This window comes from Dermacentor albipictus, chromosome 8 (assembly GCF_038994185.2).
Source record: "Dermacentor albipictus isolate Rhodes 1998 colony chromosome 8, USDA_Dalb.pri_finalv2, whole genome shotgun sequence".
In the NCBI taxonomy this organism is placed as follows: Eukaryota; Metazoa; Arthropoda; class Arachnida; order Ixodida; family Ixodidae; genus Dermacentor; species Dermacentor albipictus.
Window position 1 is genome coordinate 69,637,864 of NC_091828.1, and position 20,629 is coordinate 69,658,492.

At 46.0% G+C, this 20,629-nt stretch overlaps 1 protein-coding gene across 19 annotated transcripts in view; it reads left to right on the plus strand.

Annotated features, from left to right (window-relative positions):
• Positions 1 to 20,629, plus strand: part of LOC135914492 (kielin/chordin-like protein) — a 584,091-nt gene that overhangs the window by 225,678 nt on the left and 337,784 nt on the right. For 15 of the 19 annotated variants that reach the window (XM_070523554.1, XM_070523556.1, XM_070523567.1 and 12 more), the window contains exons 1-3: positions 7,150 to 7,302; positions 8,897 to 9,059; positions 13,274 to 13,441. The exons of 2 other annotated variants lie outside the window; for them this stretch is intronic. In XM_070523554.1, the coding sequence (XP_070379655.1) occupies positions 7,215 to 7,302; positions 8,897 to 9,059; positions 13,274 to 13,441 (419 nt within the window). In that variant the 5' untranslated portion in view covers positions 7,150 to 7,214. Of the gene's footprint in view, positions 1 to 7,149; positions 7,303 to 8,896; positions 9,060 to 13,273; positions 13,442 to 20,629 lie in introns of those variants that run through there. 2 more of the 19 variants (XM_070523571.1, XM_070523572.1) reach the window with 1 other exon arrangement.

Genomic DNA, 20,629 nt, shown 5'->3' on the forward strand with positions numbered 1-20,629 from the left:
AACGCACCCCAGCCCATTCTTAATCTTCAGGTTATTTCAGTCTCATGATTCGGGTCCGTGGTCACTACCTGCCCTAAGTAGATGTATTCCCTTACCACTTCCAGTGCCTCGCTACCTATCGTAAACTGCTGTTCTCTTCCGAGACTGTTAAACATTACTTTAGTTTTCTACAGATTAGTTTTCAGACCCACCCTTCTGCTTTGCCTCTCCAGGTCAGTGAGCATGCATTGCAATTGGTCTCCTGAGTTACTAAGCAAGGCAATATTATCAGCGAATCACAAGTCGCTAAGGTATTCTCCATCAACTTTTATCCCCAATTTTTCCCACTCCAGGTCTCTGAATACCTCCTGTAAACATGCTGTGAGTAGCATTGGAGAGATCGTATCTCCCTGTCTGACGCCTTTCCTTATTGGGATTTTGTTGCTTTCTTTGTGGAGGACTACGGTGGCTGTGGAGCCGCTATAGATGTCTTTCAGTATCTTTACATATTGCTCATCTACACCCTGATTTCGTAATGCCTTCATGACTGCTGAGGTTTCGACTGAATCAAACGCTTTTTCGTAATCAAAGAAGGCTATATATAAGGGTTGGTTATATTCCGCACATTTCTCTATCACCTGATTGATAGTGTGAATATGGTCTATTGTTGAGTAGCCTTTACGGAGTCCTGCCTGGTCCTTTGGTTGACAGAAGTCTAAGGTATTTCTTATTCTATTTGCGATTACCTTAGTAAATACTTTGTAGGCAACGAACAGTAAGCTGATCGGTCTATAATTTTTCAAGTCTTTGGCGTACCCTTATGGATTAGGATTATGTTAGCGTTCTTCCAAGATTCCGGTACGTTCAAGGTCATGAGGCATTGTGTATATAGGGCGGCCAATCTTTCTAGGACAGTGTTCCCACCATCCCTCAACAAATCTGCTGTTACCAGATCCTACCCAGCTGCCTTCCCCCTTTGCATAGCTCCCAAGGCGTTCTTTACCTCTTCCGGCGTTACTTGTGGGATTTCAAGTTCCTCTGGACTATTCTCTCTCACCTTATGGTCATGGGTGTTACTGGTACTGTATAAATCTCTATAGAACTCTTCAGCCACTTGAATTATATCATCCATATTAGTAACGACATTGTCGGCTTTGTCTCTTAACGCACACATATGATTCTTGCCTATTCCTAGTTTCTTCTTCACTGCTTTTAGGCTTCCTCCGTTCCTGAGAGCCTGTTCAATTCTATCCATATTATAGTTCCTTATGTCCGCTGTCTTACGCTTGTTGATTTACATAGAAAGTTCTGCCAGTTTTATTCTAGCTGTAGGGTTAGAGGCTTTCATACATTGGCGTTTCTTGATCAGATCATTCGTCTCCTGCGATAGCTTACTGGTTTCCTGTCTAACCGCGTTACCACCGACTTCTATTGCGCACTCCTTAATGATGCCCGTGAGATTGTCGTTCATTGCTTCAACACTAAGGTCCTCTTCCTGAGTTAAAGCCGAATACCTGTTCTGTAGCTTGATCCGGAATTCCTCTAGTTTCCCTCTTACCGCTAACTCATTGAATGGCTTCTTATGTACCAGTTTCTTACGTTCCCTCCTCAAGTCAAGGCTAATTCGAGTTCTTACCATCCTATGGTAACTTCAGCGCACCTTGCCGAGCACGTCTACATCTTGTATGATGCCAGGGTTCGCGCAGTGTATGAAGTCGATTTCATTGCTAGTCTCACCATTCGGGCTCCTCCACGTCCACTTTCGGCTAACCCGCTTGCGGAAAAAGGTATTCATTATACGCATATTATTCTGTTCTACAAACTGTACTAACAACTCTCCTCTGCTATTTCTAAAGACTATGCGATATTCCCCCACTGACTTGCCTCCAGCCTGTTTCTTGCCTACCCTGGCATTGAAGTCGCCCATCAGTATAGTGTATTTTGTTTTGACTTTGCCCATCGCCGATTCCATGTCTTCATAAAAGCTTTCGACTTCCTGCTCATCATGACTGGATGTAAGGGCGTAGACTTGTGCTACCTTCAATGTGTACCTCTTATAAAGTTTCACAACAAGACCTGCCACCCTCTCGTTAATGCTATAGAATTCCTGTATGTTGCCAGCTATTTCCTTATTAATCAGGAATCCGACTCCTAGTTCTCGTCTCTCCGCTAAGCTCCGGTAGCACAGTGCGTGCCCGCTTTTTAGTGCTCTATATGCTTCTTTTGTCCTCCTAACCTCACTGAGCTCTATTATATACCATTTACTACCCTCTAATTCCTCCAATAACACTGCTAGACTCGCCTCACTAGATAACGTTCTAACGTTAAACGTTGCCAGGTTCAGATTCCAATGGCGGCCTGTGCAGAGCCAGGTATTCTTAGCACCCTCTGCTGCGTCACAGATCTGACCGCCGCCGTGGTCAGTTACTTTGCGGCTGCTGGAGACTGAGGGCCGGGGTTTGATTGTTGTATTCATATAGGAGGTTGTGGCCAAGTACTGCACCAGGGTGGCCAATCCTGCTCTGGTGAGAGAGTGCGTTACCGTTTCTGGTCACCGGGATCAGGCCGCACTCCAGGCTTGTTTGTGCAATTTTCTCAACACATGGATTTTTTCTTGCATTTTCCGGTGGAGAATTGCCCGGCACCGGGCTAACCTAAATGTGGGAGCGATTTGCGATGGGCCATCCTAAATTTGAGGTGATAGAGGGGTGGGCCAGGCTAAGTTTGGGGCTGATATGGGGGTGGGCCAACCTGGATTTGGCGAAGTTATGAGGGTGGGCCAACCTAAATTTGGGGGTGACATATGGGGACGGGCTAACCTAGCCATGAGGGTGATGTGCTGCTGGGCCAAGCTGAATTGGGGGGGTTATATATGGGCGGACTAACCTTAATTGGACGGTGATTTGCGATGGGCCATCCTAAATTTGAGGCGATCGTTAGGTGGGCCAGCGTTAGTTTGGGGCGGATATGGGGCTGGGCCAACCTCGATTTGCGTGTGGTATTGGAGTGGGCTAATCTAAATTTGGTAGTGCTGTGGAGGCGGGTTAATCTGCATTTGGGGGTGATATGAAGTTGGTCCTACCTAAATGTGGGGGCAATCTCGGGGTCGGCCATTATGAATTTGGGGGCGATATGGGGGTGGGCCAACCTAAATTTTGGAGTGCGTCGACTCGAAATTTGGAGGACGATTTATGGAAATTCGTACGTGGACCAATTCGAAAATTAGGGGTGGCCCAATCGAAATTTGGGATTGGGCGAACTTGAAGTTTAAGGCTGGGCGAAAAAAAATTGGGCGTGGCCGACTTTAAATTTGAGGGTGGGCCAACTTAAATTTGAGGGTGTGCCAAATTGAAATTTGGGGGTGGGCCTACCTAATGTTTGGGGTGGGCCAATTGAAATTTGGGGGCCTGTTTACGAATAGTTAGACACCACCAGTGGTGTTTCTGCATATTTTTCATCATCGCAAAGTACGTATATTATTAATTGTCAGCCAATACCCCTCAACGTGAGCTACCACTCGAGGCTTCCCAGCCCACTGAGCTAATAATGTCACAGGAGTGCTCTCATGGTGACGACTGCGACGTTGAATGTGTAGATCCACAAGAACCAATCGCAGACCCAGCTGACCGTTTCCACACCAATGTCATTGCTAACACTACTCGCTCGTGCTAGACGCAACTCAAGCTTACAACGATCATAATTCAACTTTCAATCTCATGCTAGTCGACACGTTCTCAGTGCACAATTTCGTCAATCATCTGGATAGGAACCTTGCTGGATGTTTTACTGTTATGTCGCGTCGTTTTTCACGAAAGCCTTCTCCCGCAAAGAGAATATATTTTTCAGATTGACGAGGCAAGCTAATATATAACTCATATGAAGCAAATGTATAAAGGGTTAGAGTGATATTTCAAAAAATATGTATAAGTAAATAAGATTTCAGATGGTATTGTTTCGACCGGGCATGATAACCATTTCTTTCCCCCTGTCACAGTGCTTTGACCGAAAACCTAATAATTTTGCTCAAACGTGTTGTCCCAATACAATATGTGCTAAATGTACAAAAGTGTGGTACGTCGTCACAGCTTCAAAGCCAGCCTATATTGTGTACTGTTGTTGGCATTGTAGTAATGTGGAGTTTTCCTCTTCATAAGAGCACAAAAAGAAAAAAAGATATTACAGATAGTAGCTAAGCGCAAAGTACATTGGAAGATCTGAAACTAGCAATTATTTTTAATTTGCGGGTTGGTCTCCGCTGGTAGATCGCTGTCCGATCACTTGAACGAATTTTGTTTGTGTGCAACTGCAGCAAAAACAAAGATACTACCATTTTATTGCCAGGACCTTTATGCCCTCCACACACACAAGAAAGACACCAGATAATGGCACTATCGGTTTATAATCTGATATTGTTTTGCTAATTTCAGTGTAGCGTGGTGTTTGCGAACGGAGTATTTTTTTATTATCAGTCCAGTATGAGCAATGAGAAGCAGTTCGGTCTACCATCCCCATGAGGGCATACTAGCCATTGTAGCACTTTACTCTAGGACAAGTGCTAAAAACTTTGTGTGCCTTGTCCTTTCCGCAGGTCGTCCATCCATTCTGTTATACGGCGGTATACGTCCTGAGTTAGCTTCGCTTGCATGTCTGGAGCAATCCCATAACACGTGCTCGAATGTGGCCGTCTCCTTGCAGCACGCTCTGCACTTCTCATGGGGGCGCGCTTCTGGGTATATCCTTTGCAATAGCGCCAGGCTTGGAAACGTTCTTGTTTGTAGTTGCCTGAACAGCACGGCCTGCGACCTGCTCATCCCTTTGCAGGGCAGCGGGAGAAGTCTGTGGGCCAGCCGAAAGCCTTGGTCAGTTCGTTATAGCTGGTCATCCGGTCTTTGGCGCGGTCGGTTAGCCCTCGCGCTCGGGCGTGTGCCGTTTCGTTGCGATTGGCATTCTTCTCCGACGCTTTTCCTGCGTGCGCCGGCAACCACTTAATTCGAGTCCTCTTGTCGCGGTTTGCATATAGGACCAGGACGCGTGCCGCCATTGGGGCAATTCTTCCTTTGGCGCAGTTCCTCACCGCCTGTCTGGAGTCACTGAGGATCATGTGGCATTCTCGGGCTACGATGGCCAGGGCGATGGCTATTTCTTCTGCTTCCTCCACTTGCCTGCTCGATGTGCTGGTGGTCGCCCGCACGTTGCCTCCGGAGTCGACCACTGCGATCGCGAAGCCGTTGCAGCCGGCATATTCGGCTGCCTCCACGTATCTGGCGCCGCTGTCTTCAGCGTGCAGGTCCGTCAGTGCCTTGGCTCTAGTGCGTCTTCTGCCTTCGTTGAATTTCGGGTGCATGTTCCTCGGCAAGGGATCAACCCGCACGTTCCGTCGTACGTGGTCGGGAACGGGGCATTTTGGTCCCTGCTTTTCGTGATGACCTTTCTGTCGGCCTTTGTTGATGACAGTCTTTGCAACTGAGCGGCTCTTTGCGCTTCTGCGATCTCGTCGAGCATGTTGTGTATGGCCAGCTGCAGGAGAAGTTTCGTGCTGGTAGTTTCGGGTAAACCGAGGGGTGTCTTATAAGCCCTCCGGATTAGGATGTCTAGCTTGTTCTTTCCGCTTTTCACCCACTTGTGGAAGGCTGCCACGAACACTATGTGGCAGAGTACGAAGGAGTGTATAATTCTGATGCTTTCCTCCTTCATGACTCCCTTCTTGGTGGTAACGCGCTCGAGCAGTCTGGTGGCGTTGGCCGCCTTACCCATGATGGAAATGACGGTGTCTCCGTTCCTGCCCAGCGCTTCGATCGTCATGCCCAGGACTCGGATCTTGCTGACCATCGGTATTGTGTTACCATCCCTGGAGAGGATCTTGATCTTTTCGTGTTTCCTTTGCTTCTTGATTCTGTGCGTTTTGATTGCTTGGTAAAGCAGGAGCTCTGACTTACTAGGGGAGCTACTCAGTCCCGTACCTTCCAGGCTTGCTTCGATCGTGTCGACGGCCGTCTGTAGTGTGGATTTTATGCGGGCATCACTGCCCCCGTCAACGCACAGCGTAATGTCGTCCGCGTATATCGCGTGCTTCAGTCCTTCAAGCTGGCATAGTCTTTTCGCAACTTGAATCATAACGAATGCCCTGGCTCCCTAATGTCTTCTCGTCCGTCTTCAGGTCGCCGGCTCTGAGCTCCGCCGCTCTGCCGGTGAAGAAGTATTTCAAATATTCGTACGACCTCTCACCTAGGTTTAGATGAGATACCTGCGCGAGGATGGCAGAGTGCGTCAGTTTGTCGAAGGCACTTTCTAGGTCAAGCCCGAGGACGGCTTTGGTGTCCCTGGTTTCGTCGTCGATAACCTGATGTCTGATAAGTAAAAAATCTCAGTGCCCTCCCACTCTGTGAAGAAAGATCACCAGCAAAGCTTCGTATGTGGGCCCCTTAATGGCGAACTGCACCTCCACCGTATGTCGGCCTCGCATTGCAATGCCTTCTGGGTCGGCCCACGTATGGGGAGCGCACCTCCGCCGCAGGTCCGCCTGGCATGGCGTTACATTCGGGATTAGTCCACGTATTTGTTTTTATTATTTTTATTTTATTGTACCCTCAAGACCGAAGTATTACAGAGGGGAGTGGGTAAAAATCATCATCATCATCATCAGCCTAGTTACGCCCACTGCAGGGCAAAGGCCTCTCCCATACTTCTCCAACTACCCCGGTCATGTACTAATTGTGGCCATGTTGTCCCTGCAAACGTCTTAATGTCATCCGCCCACCTAACTCTCTGCCGCCCCCTGCTACGCTTCCCTTCCCTTGGAATCCAGTCCGTAACCCTTAATGACCATCGGTTATCTTCCCTCCTCATTACATGTCCTGCCCATGCCCATTTCTTTTTCTCGATTTCAACTAATATGCTCACCCAATCTGCTCTTTTCTTATCCCTTAACGTTATACCGATCGTGCTAGCGTGTGGCTGTGTGTGTACGTTTGTTTCTAAGAAATTATGGGCCGATGTGCTTTAAAAGCTTTTCTAAGCTATGGCATCATATAAATTTTCTCAGGACAAAGGGAACTGCTTTGAAAGGCGGTATTGTGAGACGCACAGTCGGAGAGACTGTCAGACGCCCATCGCCAGGCTTTATTATCGTGTAGCTCCTTATTATTGTGAATTATAAGAAAAGCCATAAAGGTCTTTAAAGTCAATTGCTATGCTTCTCGTGCGCCAAAATTTAGTTAGACTCAAAATTTCTCTGGATGCGTATTGGACTAACTATGAAATACTTTTCATTGTGCGCGTACTTGTGCGTTCTACTTAATCTGGCGCTTCCAGATATTGTTTACGGTGAGCGTTATTTGTGATCGCGCTTCCTGTGCACGGCTTAATTTTTTGTTGGCTCGCAAATGGTTATCTACATCTTGAAATGTATCTGTTGCATGTCATTTCATTGCTGCCCCACTGGTAGCATCGTAGCGATCAAGGATTTCGGTCGTGCATATGTTCACAGCTAAACGGCAGATCACTGTGGTTTGAATTAATGACGCGAGCAGCTGTGGAATTTGCTGTGCTCAAGAGCGCTACAGAGCTTGCAGGCTCATTGTGTATCTCAATATAGACAGTAGAAACGTTCATCCTTTGCAGTGGGAACAAAATCAACACCTTCGAAGGCTCATATAGCTTAGCGTTGCAATGTCGAGGCGCAATTAAAACTGCGTTAGAGCGAGTATTTGCTCAGTATGTAGAGGAAGGAAGGAACTACCGAGGGCTCCAGGTATGTTGTGAAGAGGGACTTCAATCTTCGCGCGTGAAGGGGAATATCCATGATCAGTAAGAAATAACTGCTGTTCTCTTGCGGGGAGCAATTATATATATATATATATATATATATATATATATATATATATTTGCTGTTTGGGTTTTTTCCTTGATAGCGTTCTAGTTACAACTTCGTGCAATATCTTCAAAGATCCTATTCATTGTTCCTCTTACCCACTGCCACTGTCATGGGAAATATTTGGAGAAAATTAAGGTTACCTTGATAGCGTCGAAACATAGAGTGCTTCTTCTCCACTATGCGGCAATTTCGAAATGTAATGCTCTAAATGGGTCGCTTGTTCTCAATTCAAAGTCATTGATCTACAGCATCTTTTTCCTCTGAGTATACATTTGCGCGAAAATTACAGCCACCTATACGTATGGCCTTTATTCTCTTTTATACATACCTGGAAGATTTCCACGCTGTTCTGCACTTTGTTTAGTGCAGAACGTATATCTAATATGCTGCTTCGATGTTTCCGTTAAAGTATGACATCACGCTTTGAAGCTGTCTAAAACATTGGAATCAACGTCGTACAAAGTTTTGGGGATATAAGTAAAGTTTTGTGGCTACTGAGCAGTGAGAAGGCCGTCCTTAACAGAAAAGCATGTGCGCCTGGTAACAATAACTACTGGAGCGCGGAGATATGAATAATTTTACGTTTGTAATATTCCGATGGAGCCGCATAACGCAGTATACGTTGTAACTGTAGATGAGATGAAGCACTGGCTGTATGATGGGCGTTTTAGTATTCGAACTTGGATAACATCTTAGCGCTAGCGAACAAGGACACAGGGGAGCGCATCATTCTCCTACGACTCACCTCTGTCCTTGGTCGCTAGCGCTATACTGTAATCCAAATGATATGATTGGGCTAGGCCTTAATCCAGCATCGCACATAAAAGGCTAACGACAATTACAACCATAATGATCATCATACTCGCCATGCCTAACGAACTGCGAGCAAGGCCAAGTAGAGGACTATGTGCACCGAACCAGCGACCTAACAAAGGTTGTCGTCCAATGACCAGTTGTCATTTATGAAATATGGTGCTATAGAACAGCTACCTTATCACGCATGTTCTGAGTGCGCGCCTTAAACGTGACGCTTACTATTTACAGGTTATCAGCGTTCACCCTGCATTAGGTGTTTCTGTAACAATGGCAGATCAAAATGTGCACTGGGGACCGACAAGTGCGTGTGCAGACACGGATGGCTGTACTTGAACAACAAAGGACGTTGCATCGTTGACGCTGAGGACTGCGGCCTGCATACGAATAGAACGTGAGTGATGTCTGTGTAATACGCCAGTTGCTTGTGCAAAGGTTATTCTACATTGCAGTAACCGTGATGCGGCCGGTTGGCGCGTTTATGGGGGTTTTTATAACCGCGTTTGTTACTACAAACGTACGTGATATGTTGTACTCAAAGATAGCCTTTCATGGCAATGTAAGAGCTTTCCTGCGCACAAAAAAGCACTCGCGAAGAAAGGCGTACATTATTATCGGCGTGAGTTTAATTTCGGAAGGAAAAACAGAGACATGTTATTTACAATAGCCGAAATACTACAAAATAAATCACGGAATGTTAAATTTGACTTGTTCTGCTTTTGTCAACGGCGTTGGAAAGACTCGAAAGCATCGCACATATCAGCTGCGCTATTCCAGTGTCTGCTCCAAGGAAATATCGGCGTGATCACTTATTGCGACCATCCGTCATTTCCTTGTCCCCGATGCTCTTAAGAAATCCAGCTTGCCTCGCCGTGGGGTTAGTTGCACCTTGCTCCGGAAATCTAGTTTACCTCGCCATGAGGGTCATCGCCCCTTGCTCCGGAAAGTCAGTTTTCCTCGCCATGAGGGTCATTGCCCCTTGCTCCGGAAAGCCAGTTTACCTCGCCGTGGGGGCAGCTGCCGGGCTAACATGGCGGGAGCGAGACCTCGCCGCGCGCGCTCCCGACCAAAGGATGCGAAACGCTATGTCGTTAACGTGACGCGGTGGAAAACGGAAGCGAAAGGCGAGCGCTGGTGGTCGCGACGGCGAACAACTTCCACAATACTGTCGAGTTGCAGTGACGGTGAAGAAGACGGTAGGAAAACGGCGAATCCCGAAACTAACTTATCAAGGCGAAGAAAGCCTCAGACGACTCAATGGACGAAAAATCCGATATCCGGCGTTGTGGAACCTAAACTCAATGACGCCGAAATTCCTGGTGGCACATGCGACCATTCGTAGGAGTCGAAACCATGACATTTGGTGTTAATTCAGGCCTTCGAGCGCACGACCTTTGACGGGAGTCGAAACTTCGACCTTTGGTTGAACAAAAATTCAAGGCCACCGAAATTCATGGTGCTAGCTACCATTGGAGGATGAACCCCCGACCACTGAAGGCAGTCAAACATATGACATTAGGTGTTAATTAGGGCTAAGGCTTTTAAGGCACAGTTAATTAAGGCACTCGAACCCACGACCTTTGATGGTAGAAATCAAGTAACAGGAAGTAACGACGCATTCGAATGAGAATGTCGAGTAATTTATTGAATGTGTCGTGAGTGCGCCGGCTTTCGCCTTTAGTGTATGCTACATTGAATGTCAACTTTTTATTGGGTGAACTTCTGCCTGCAACAACAGCAAGTGACACTCAAAGCAGAACGGCGAGCACAGTCGGCAATCGTCGAAATCTGATCTGCAGATCAGACAGACGCGTCAGCTATTTATGCAGAGGTCAATGAATCTTCCAGCGCAATCGCTGGTTCTAGTGTAACTACTAGAATGTACACCAGTATTCCCATCGTCTGCAGAATTTGATTACACAAAGCTCCGCGATAACATAGACAACAGATAGAACTACTCGTGAACCTTCCGGTACAGGAAGGTGTGTCTTGAGTTAAGCGATTACCTTTAACAATTATTAGCCCGTGAAATGTCATCATCAGTTGAATATAACAAGTACTGTGCGAATACTGTGCCAGCAACATAGGTAGGTGGGGTAGTTCATGGGACCAGGGACTCAGATGCAGGAAGCAAAGTCATAGACAGGACAGCACTTTATCCCCGACAGATGGCAACAGTTAAACTTATGATGAGGTAACAAGACACTGAACTATTTATATACGGTCCACGCAGTCTCCGACTCACGCGAGTTGTCACAGCGCGCGTCTCCCCGACAATACGATGACTCTGTGCGTATCTTCGTAAGGCCACTCACAGTAGTTGACGATGTCGGAGGTGTCGGCGCGTGTAGACTTGGAGAGCTGTTTGTACGATTTCGTCGTACAAACGGCCAGCAAACGAGCAGATGATGAACTGCTCACGCGACAGCACGGTAAGCCCACGCGCTCAGCAACGCTGCACCATGGCCACGACCCCAGCAGGAGGTTGTGCCGGTACCTTTTCACGTGGCTCGCCCCAACTTGTCGCTCTTGACCAAGGCCGTCTGGTACAGCTGAGCTCGAACCACGGTGAAAGAAACATTTACGAGTGGAAACTCCGCTGTTTGTGGCGACCAGAAAAAGCCACAAGCCCGCGGAGCCCTTATCGTGCTGGCGGCGCCTGGCGGTTTGGAAAGAAATTACCGCCGTTGAGAGCGCGCCGGAGCCGCCTGCCCGGGCGCTGCATTTTTTTTTTTCGCTGCGGCTTCTCCGACGCGCCGCATGGCGCCGCCACTGTATACGGCCCCGTCGGCGCATACAACAATTGTGACCTTATCTGGTCGCTCGCGCTGACGGGAGTTTCCCCTCCTAAATGTCTTACTCCGTGGCTCGAACGCTCGTTCACCGCGGGAACAGCACCGACCCGTTCAGCCTGGTCTGCATCACAGCTCTGGGCGGAACACAGGTCTACCGTACGACATGCCAGTCTCGTCCCGGCTGGTCTGATAGCGTCGGTCGGTCGGTCCGTCGGTTTTATATTTGCACGAAAATCACATCATCCTGCGGGTGGCAGAGACTAAGGCATGGTTTCCTGACGAGGTCTCTGCCTCCGTATTAAAAGGAGCAGCCTACAGCACTACAGCAGAAAGCTGGTACAAAAAAGAGAAGCTGCGCTACAAATAGTACACGCATACATCCTATACGATATGGCTGTACTTAATCACATTGAAGATTCGCTCATACCACAAAAACACGTAAAAGGAAGTCAACAATATAAACGTACGTTCGTTCTTTCCGGAAACCTCGAGCTCCCAAGCAGATTAATCTCGAGCTCGCACTTTCTCTTATTTGTCGTGGCTTCCGTTGGCTTCTTCACGGTTGCCATATTAGTTTCTTACTACAGTGGATTAGGCTGTCAGTGATAATAATTCTATTTATTCGCATCCCCATCGAAACGGGGTGGTTACAAATAGTCACCTATCCGCTTGAGCTAATCGGGTCTGCTGTGCATGCTTTTCGGTTTAACATTTGTCCTACATCTTCTTAATTTTCTTTCTCGTCTTTAAAACATCTATATGTATTTGTACTGTTACTGCTAACCGGCTGATGTCTCAATCTACTCCAAATACCACTACTTCTGGAAGGTGTCCGTTATGCACGGGTTTCGCCTGGTGAATACCTTCATATGCCATTGAGATTTGCAGAGTTCTCTCCGGGCTTTTGCTGCAGCTGACACATGCCTAATTATGTTCAGAATATTTTCTACAGTATGTTTCTGTTCTTAGGTTGCGAGTTGGAGCCCATTCTGTTAACCTCTGATTTACGCTTCCAGTTTCTTTTTCAGCGGCCGTTTTAATAAATCTCCAGGTTGTTTTTATTTCCTATATTTCCATTATTTGCAGCAAATTTACTCTATCTGTTCCTCCGACTATCGTTCAGCTGACCCCTGGCTTTGTGTTTACACTTTAACTTACCCTGGACTTCTTTGCTAAATTTCTTGATCCCTCCTTTGATTCAGCATCCATTGCGAGGACCTGAAACTATGACGAGTATGATGATGCTGATTTATAACCTCTTATGCATCCCGATAGATTGTTGCATAAGAAGTTCTCGCGTGTAAAATGTTACACCATCTGATGGTGTGCAAGGGAACCGAGCTTTGCATCACGTAACCGAACTCTCCTCTTCGATGGTGGAGCTGAACGCGATGCCACGAGTACTTCCATCAATGGGAAAATTCCACACTGCGCGAGGAAGCCATGTCAACAAGGACACGAGGCTAAGGAACATTGTAGGAAAAAAGCTAACGCTTTCAAAACATTCTTACAGTAGCAAACTTCTAGACGGCTCGTAAGGTATAATTCGGCATTATGAACTGACCTGAAAAGTCATTATATCCCTCACCTTTCTCCTAGTCCGAAGATAGTGACCCTTTTCATATCACTTTCCACTATTTTTCTGGAGGGTGCATACCTGCCTTTTTGCGCGTCGTCTTCTGCAGTTACAGAAAGTGTTTAAATATATATTGTAATATACCAGGGGTATAAGAAGACAAATGGCGCTACCTTTGCATTTTACGATGCCTAAATAAACTGGGCCCTATTTGGCTATCTCATTATGATTTTCCAGGAATTCCAAGCCGGGCTGCTTGTCTTGCTGGTGTTCACGTGGCACTGATCACTGCGAAATGATAGGCACCGACTGCATGTGCCAAGACGGAAACGTATACGTCACCGCCACTGGTATTGAGTGTGCTCGTGACTGGGACGAGTGCACGCCGCCTTATTACAACATAAGGTAAGGCTGTGTTCCACTCACAGAGATTTTAATTTTGAGGCCCTATCTTCTGCGAGCATTCATAGCATATAATGCTGTGAAGTAATGCAGCAGGCACGGTCAACCTTGAAACCCCATATTTTTTTTTTTAGATGGCTTAATCCTCGAATCGTATTCTTCTGTTGTACATGAAAAAACATGTATGGAACGCAAACAGTGGCAGCTTGTTCCGCTGTCTACTAATTGCACTTTCGTAGTTTTCTCATTTTTTGAAATAATGCTAACACCATGCCTGTACAAAAATCGGTTCAAATAGCTTTCTTGAGCTCTTCCGCTTGTTTTTTGGTGTGGCCGGTGGTGATCGTTCTTTCACCGCCGCTACAAAGGCGGTGGAAAGGGGTCGTCCTTTCGCGCAACCAAGTTCAAAGAAAACCTACTCCTTCGTAACGCACGAGCACGACATTGGTATCTACCTTTACATCTGCATAGGTTCACTACAGCATATCGGGCCAGCAATGCAACACGCTCTAAATAATAAAGGCAGATTTGAACAAACAGAACAGCAAATAGGGGCGCTCGGCGAACACTGGCATCTGTGTCTTCAATGGACACGGGTGGCGGTCCCTGTTGCAAAGCAGGGCTATGCAGATTTGATTTGCGAATGTATCATGACGCTGAGACAAGATAACGAAGCGACAGGTACTTGGGAGACAGAAACAAGGTGCCAGCGGAAAAATTGTGTCGGGTACAATACTTTTCATCCGTATATTAAGGTAATTTGATACAGTAGAAAATACATTATACCTCAACTTTAGTGGCCTCTCTATGTTTTTCTATATCTCTCTTCTTCACAAACTCCTCCATAATACCAGCAAATTTTTTCGAACGTCTGTCAAAGCATCGATGGAACGTAGCGACAAGCCGCACTGTCACCGCAGAATGGTGTCATGTATGGGGCGCGCATGCATCCGGGCTCCTCTAACTCGCTCCTCTCTGGACACCGTGTACCATCTAGCGGAGCCGCTACAAAGTTACCGTGTCGCACATACGTGAATAGTTGTTGAGACAAGCTTTTTTTGATATGTATGACGTGGGTTCGATTCTGCCCGGCACCGGACAGATAAACAAAAAATTTATGCGTTAGAATCATTAGGGCTTGTCACGCACTTTCCGCGAGCTGTACATCTACACGCATATGCATGTATGCCTGAAACCGCTTTCCCGCCTACCTGGTTTACTGGACATAAAAACTGTTACAGCCCAAACACATGCAACCACAAAGTATGAAGGACAGGACACAAGCGCTGACTGTCAACTAAATTTTATTAGCAGAAGACGGATACCTTATATAAGGGGAAAGGCAGAAGTGAAGGGGGAAGGGAGTGATACACTCGGGGAAAATATGACAATGCGCATCGATGAACGAACGTGCCAGCAGTCAACGGAATAAGGCGCGAAAAAACAAGAAAACGAAAAAACACGAAAAACACTAGCAAAAGGCGAGGGATACTAACATACAATGAAATCAGTAAGCAGCCGCTTACTGGTTCCAAACTGACGCGCGCCGTCGCGTCGGCACTCTTGCCGAGAATCTTCGTCTCTCGCAAACGAGCCTCGCATCCTGTGCATTCAATTACGTGCGCAACCAAATGTGCGTACTTGTCCTTTAAGTTGCTTAAATTGCGGACATGTTCCCCCAAGCGTTCATTAATGCAACGGCCGGTTTGGCCGACATAAGCCTTTCCACACTTCAAGGGATTGGCGTAGACCCCTCCTGTGGAACACTTGATGAAAGGCTTCTAATGTTTTAGCTGGCAACCTCTTTTTTTAGAGTTGCAGATGCGTGGGCATAGCTGTGCCAGCTTGTTGTGTGCCGAAAAAACAACGGAAACACCATGCCTTTTGGCTACCTTCTTGAGACTGTGCAAAGTCTTGTGCAGGTACGGCACAACTAAAGGCTTGTCGGTCTTCCAACGGTCATCGTTTCCTTGTGTTCCCAGTTTTAGCTTCTGAAGGAGGGTCTCAGACACCGCAATCAAGACCGAATGGGGGAACCCCGCCGCCACAAGTCGGCTGGCCTGATTCTCAAAACCTTTCTGCATCAGGTGCGGGCACGACTTCTGAAGAGACGATTCCAAACAGTGCGACGCTATAGCTCTTTTTGCAGTTTTGGAATGCGCTGAATCATATGGCAGCGAGTCCTTATTTGCGCGAGGGAAGTAGCCCCAGCAAACGTGCTCTTCATGGAAGGTTAGTCTCAGGTCTAAAAACTGCAAGACATCTGCGTCAAGTAGTTCGTGGGTAAAATGTAGCCCAAGTGCATGCTTGTCAAGTGCGTTTAAAACTTCACCTACTGTTGAAAGGTAGGTGAAGGCCGTCTGCTTTTTTAAAAGCACTAAAAAGTCATCTACATACCTAAAAACCTTTAAAACGAACTCCCCCGAAAAAGACCCATCTGAAAATTTATCTACTTCTGCTAAAAAAATATCGCAACGAATTGGAGCCACGCAGGACCCAATGCAGATACCGTTGCGCTGCAAAAAAGGCAGGTTGTCATAAACAATAAAAGTAGATTTCAAGTAATACTGCAATAACGACATGAAATTATCTACTGACAAGCCTTTTGAATTCCGGAATGACACTTCGCCGTTTGCTTCTACGCATTCTCTAACAGCCAACAAAAGCTCATCTTGATCGTCTCTTCAGAAGTCATGCCCGCACCTGATCTAGAAACGTTTCGAGAATCAGGCCGGCCGACTTGTGGCGGCGGGGTTCGCCCATTCGGTCTTGATTGCGGTGTCTGAGACCCTCCTTCAGAAGCTAAAACTGGGAACACGAGGAAAAGATGACCGTCGGAAGACGGACAAGCCTTTGGTTGTGCCGTACCTGCAAAAGACTTCGCACAGTCTCAAGAAGGTAGTCAACAGGCATGGTGTTTCCGTTATTTTTTTGGCACCCAACAAGCTGGCACAGTTATGCCCACGCATCTGCAACTCTAAAAAAAGAGGTTGCCAGCTAAACACGAGAAGCTCTTCATCAAGTGTTCCACAGGAGTGGTCTACGCCATTCCCTTGAAGTGTGGAAAGGCTTATGTCGGCCAAACCGGCCGCTGCCTTAATGAACGTTTGGGGGAACATGCCCGAAATTTAGGCAACTTAAAGGACAAGTACGCACATTTGGGAGAGACAAAGATTCTCGGAAAGAGTGCCGACGCGACGGCGCGCGTCAGTTTGGAAGCTTTCCACATACACAAATATGGCAACAATTGCGTAAGCACCCCTTTTGTATCGCTTTTTGCGGCAGAGCTTCATTTTTCGGAAGCGGCTGCATACTGATTTCATTGTATGTTAGTATCCCTCGCCTTTTGCTAGTGTTTTTCTAGTTTTTTTTCTTTTTCTTGTTTTTTCGCGCCTCATTCCTTTGACTGCTGGCACGTTCGTTCACCGATGCGCATTGTCATTTTTTCCCCGATTGTATCACTCCCATCCCCCTTCACTTCTGCCTCTCCCCTTATATAAGGTACCCGTCTTCTGTTAATAAAATTTAGTTGACAGTCAGCGCTTGTGTCCTGTCCTTCATACTTTGTGGTTGCATGTGTTTGCGCTTTAACTGTTTTTATATCAAGTATGCACCAACTCGCCCTGAAAGAAGTTGTAACTGGGTTACTGAATATCACAAAGTCAAATTGGTGGCACACCGAGCTACGATGCTGAGGGAAAAGGTTCGAAACCAACCGCCGGAACAACTTCAGTCACTGTGTAGGCGGCAATGCATAGATATCTGCTGCGTTCAAGTAAACCACTTTCAGGCTGACATGGGTCACTCTAGATGCGGGACTGCATAGGTATCACTGTTCAACAAAACTCTGCCTGTTTCACCATGTCTGTGCTAGCTTCCAACGAATAACTCTGACGCTGACGTGGGTCACTGATGTGTGCCGGTTGGACTGCGACCCTCTTCAATGAACATATTGGACGCCAACTTAGTAACTAGGAATGTGCCACTGCTAATGTGCCAACTAAGATGAGGAAAATATCCTACAAATTTATTTCATTCGCGGTGGAAATGAATAAGCTTTTCATGGGCAAAAAGCCAACGCTTTAGCAGGCTGTGCCACAAATTTCCTTGTTATGTGCCACTTTTCAATAAAAATATTTCATGCCAACGCTTTATGGAGCTGCACGATTGAATGTACTGGGTGCGTACCGCTTCTCAACGAACGTTTCCGGAACTTGGGTCACCGATCTTATTCCATCGGGTCTGCATATAAAAAGGAAGCCATTCTCAGCGCTGACACACACTGGCGTGTCGTGAGTCACGTCTCCGAGGTTACGTGCGCAGATCTCAGCAGTACCACTAGACGATGCAGAGTGGAGCCGGGTTGCCACATGGCGTCTTTTTCGACGTTCTCTTCATGGAGGAAGAAAAAAAAATCGAGGACAGACCTTACCCCCTCCGCTCGGTAAACCAAAAATTTTAACACCCTTAAGGGTGTAAATGACTTGTCCCACTGTGGACACCCTTTGGGGTGTATTGCTACACACCAAGCAAAGGGGTGTAAATTAACACCCCACAAAAGGAAGGGTGGTAACATGACGCCACCTTGCCCATGGGTGTAAAACAAACAACACCCTTTCTATATGGGCGTAACACAGACACCACCGTTTCAATACGGGTGCAGCATGGACAACACCCTTCCAAAAGGGTGTTATCCCTGCAAGTATTCTAGCGTTCACTACAGCCATGTAGTTAATGGACAGGCTAGCTGTTGTGAATGCTGCCTAGTCTTAGCTATGGTACTACCTTGTTCAGTATGAACCAGAATCTGTGAGACGTCGTCATATTGCGCTTCTGGTCCGTCATGTGGTAGCATATATAACGTGCGACCCTTTCAGGTAAAAAAATTTAAGTTTCACGATCGCAGCAATGCACACACCCTATGCTTTTCCTCTGCAGTGATAGTACACTGCCGGCAGGATGCAGAACGCAACAACAACGCGCGCTGCACTAAGGACACAGGATACCCCGCATATTGGTGCACCAGTACTTATCATTCCATGGAAACAGCACACAGCTAAAAGCACGATGTTACATGCATTTTAGAAATAATTAAAAACCTCCACTTTTCTTGGTTAAACATTTTCGCAGCAACACCAGCTCGACCAGGAGGGAAAGACACCACAGCTCGTTGCTGTCGCTCATATTGAGCGGCAACAACGGAAGCAATGCAGGGATTGGCGACGGTAACAAGTACAGTACTACAGAAGCATACGTTTGCCTGTCAATCAGTTTGTTTGCCGTTTTAAGCACATATTTTATACCTCTATTCATCCAAGTTCATTTATCTCCACGGGATGCTTCTACTAGTACCTTCACATATGACTTAAAGGTAGCACTGACAGCAAAACAAACTGCATGTGTAGTTGTGCATACTGTTTAATATATAATCATGCACTATTTCCTGAAATGTATGTATGCTTCATTTACTGCCAGTGACCTGCTTATACCCAATAATTTAGTTTATTTTTCACCTTGTGCTTGCACTGAATATCCCACAGGCATCGTAGGTTAAGCTACCAGAACAACAATCAGCTAGTCTAAGGTTACCTAATTGAACAAAATCATTGTAAAATTTGTGACGAAATGTCAGAGGTATTTATCATTTCATTAAAGAGAAATGGTTACCTAATATTGTTTGCACATTTTAAAGGTAAAAAGGAAGATAAGGAGTAAAACCATACCAATACAAAGACATAAGCAACGAATAATGGCACAGGCTTGTTCAATTAAATTTTAAGGAGAAAAGTTTTTTTAAATAACCTCACTACGAACTATCACATTTTCATTCGAAAAGCACTGCATCTTATTACAAAGTACAAAAATAACCGGCCACATAAGAAAGATCAAGTCTGAGTGTGTGTATGTGAACACAAGGATAGGAAGTTGGGCGAGTTGGTACGGAAACATCATTTCGGATTGTAGCGCGAAGGGACACGGACACAGACTAGAAGCAGACAGCATGAGCGCTAACTCTCAACTAAATTTTTATTGAAACGAAAAACACATAAATATGGGTGACTGTAAAATGACCGCAGCATAAGAACATGACAAGGTATGAAGACATCAGTTAAACATATCAGGAAGTAGGGAAGTAAAAAAACAACAACAAAAAGACACTACTTTAGATTAACACACGTGTTGTGAAGATACTGAAATTCGCATTCTAACAGAGACGAAGATGCCTGGCTAACGCAAGTCTCTCCTAATCATTTATAGTGGAATGCCTCGATTATTTCCTGTGTGATTTGGCATTTGTGTTTTGAAAGAATTTTCGTGTCTTCAAACAAAGGTTTACAACCGCCATTGAAACAATGTGACGCTAGATGTGAAGCATTAGGATTGTTTAGTAAATGTTTGTGTTCTTCTCGTCGAATATTAATGCACCTGCCGCTCCGTCCAATGTAAGTCTTCCCGCACTTGAGAGGAATCTGATAAACATACCAGTATTACAAGACACAAAAAAGGACTCATGTCTAATGCCGCAATCATCTTTTCTTTTTTTCCACCCTGTTCAAGTTTAGTATTTATCATAGGGCACATGATAGACAACTTGGGGACCGAGAAAACTATCCACGTCACATCTACTGGCCACGTTCCCTAAACCATGGGATAATCTATGTACATAGGGCACCACAGCAAACCTTTTTTCTTTTTTTCTTTTTTCTTAGCGGGGCTTTTTATCCATTTTAAAAGCTTTTCGCAGGTTAGTGATAATAAATGCACAGGATAACTAGCCTTCTCGAGCCTATTTGTTGTGAAAAACTTTTAAAAAGTTTTATATTGTGTAGACGTGACTAGCTTACTCAGCTCTTAAATTTGCCATTACTAACCAGCAACCAGCAACAGTTAAACATGTGCGAAGCCACGCATAAAATAGATGTAAGAACATGAAGTGCGCGACAGCTGGTGCGAGGATTTACCGCGCCACATGAAACAAACAATTTCAGTTCTTGCGAATTTCAGTAGCTTTAATATACAACGCAATGCGCTCTTGAAGTCGTGCTGCCTGGCTAGCGCAACGCGGTAAAGAAGCGGAAAACAATATAAGCGGCAAACAGCATTCCGAACTTGAGCGAAATGCCAAATTTAAGCCTCATGCTGCACTGCAGACTAACTTCGCTCCTCACGCATCTAACTACGATCGAATGG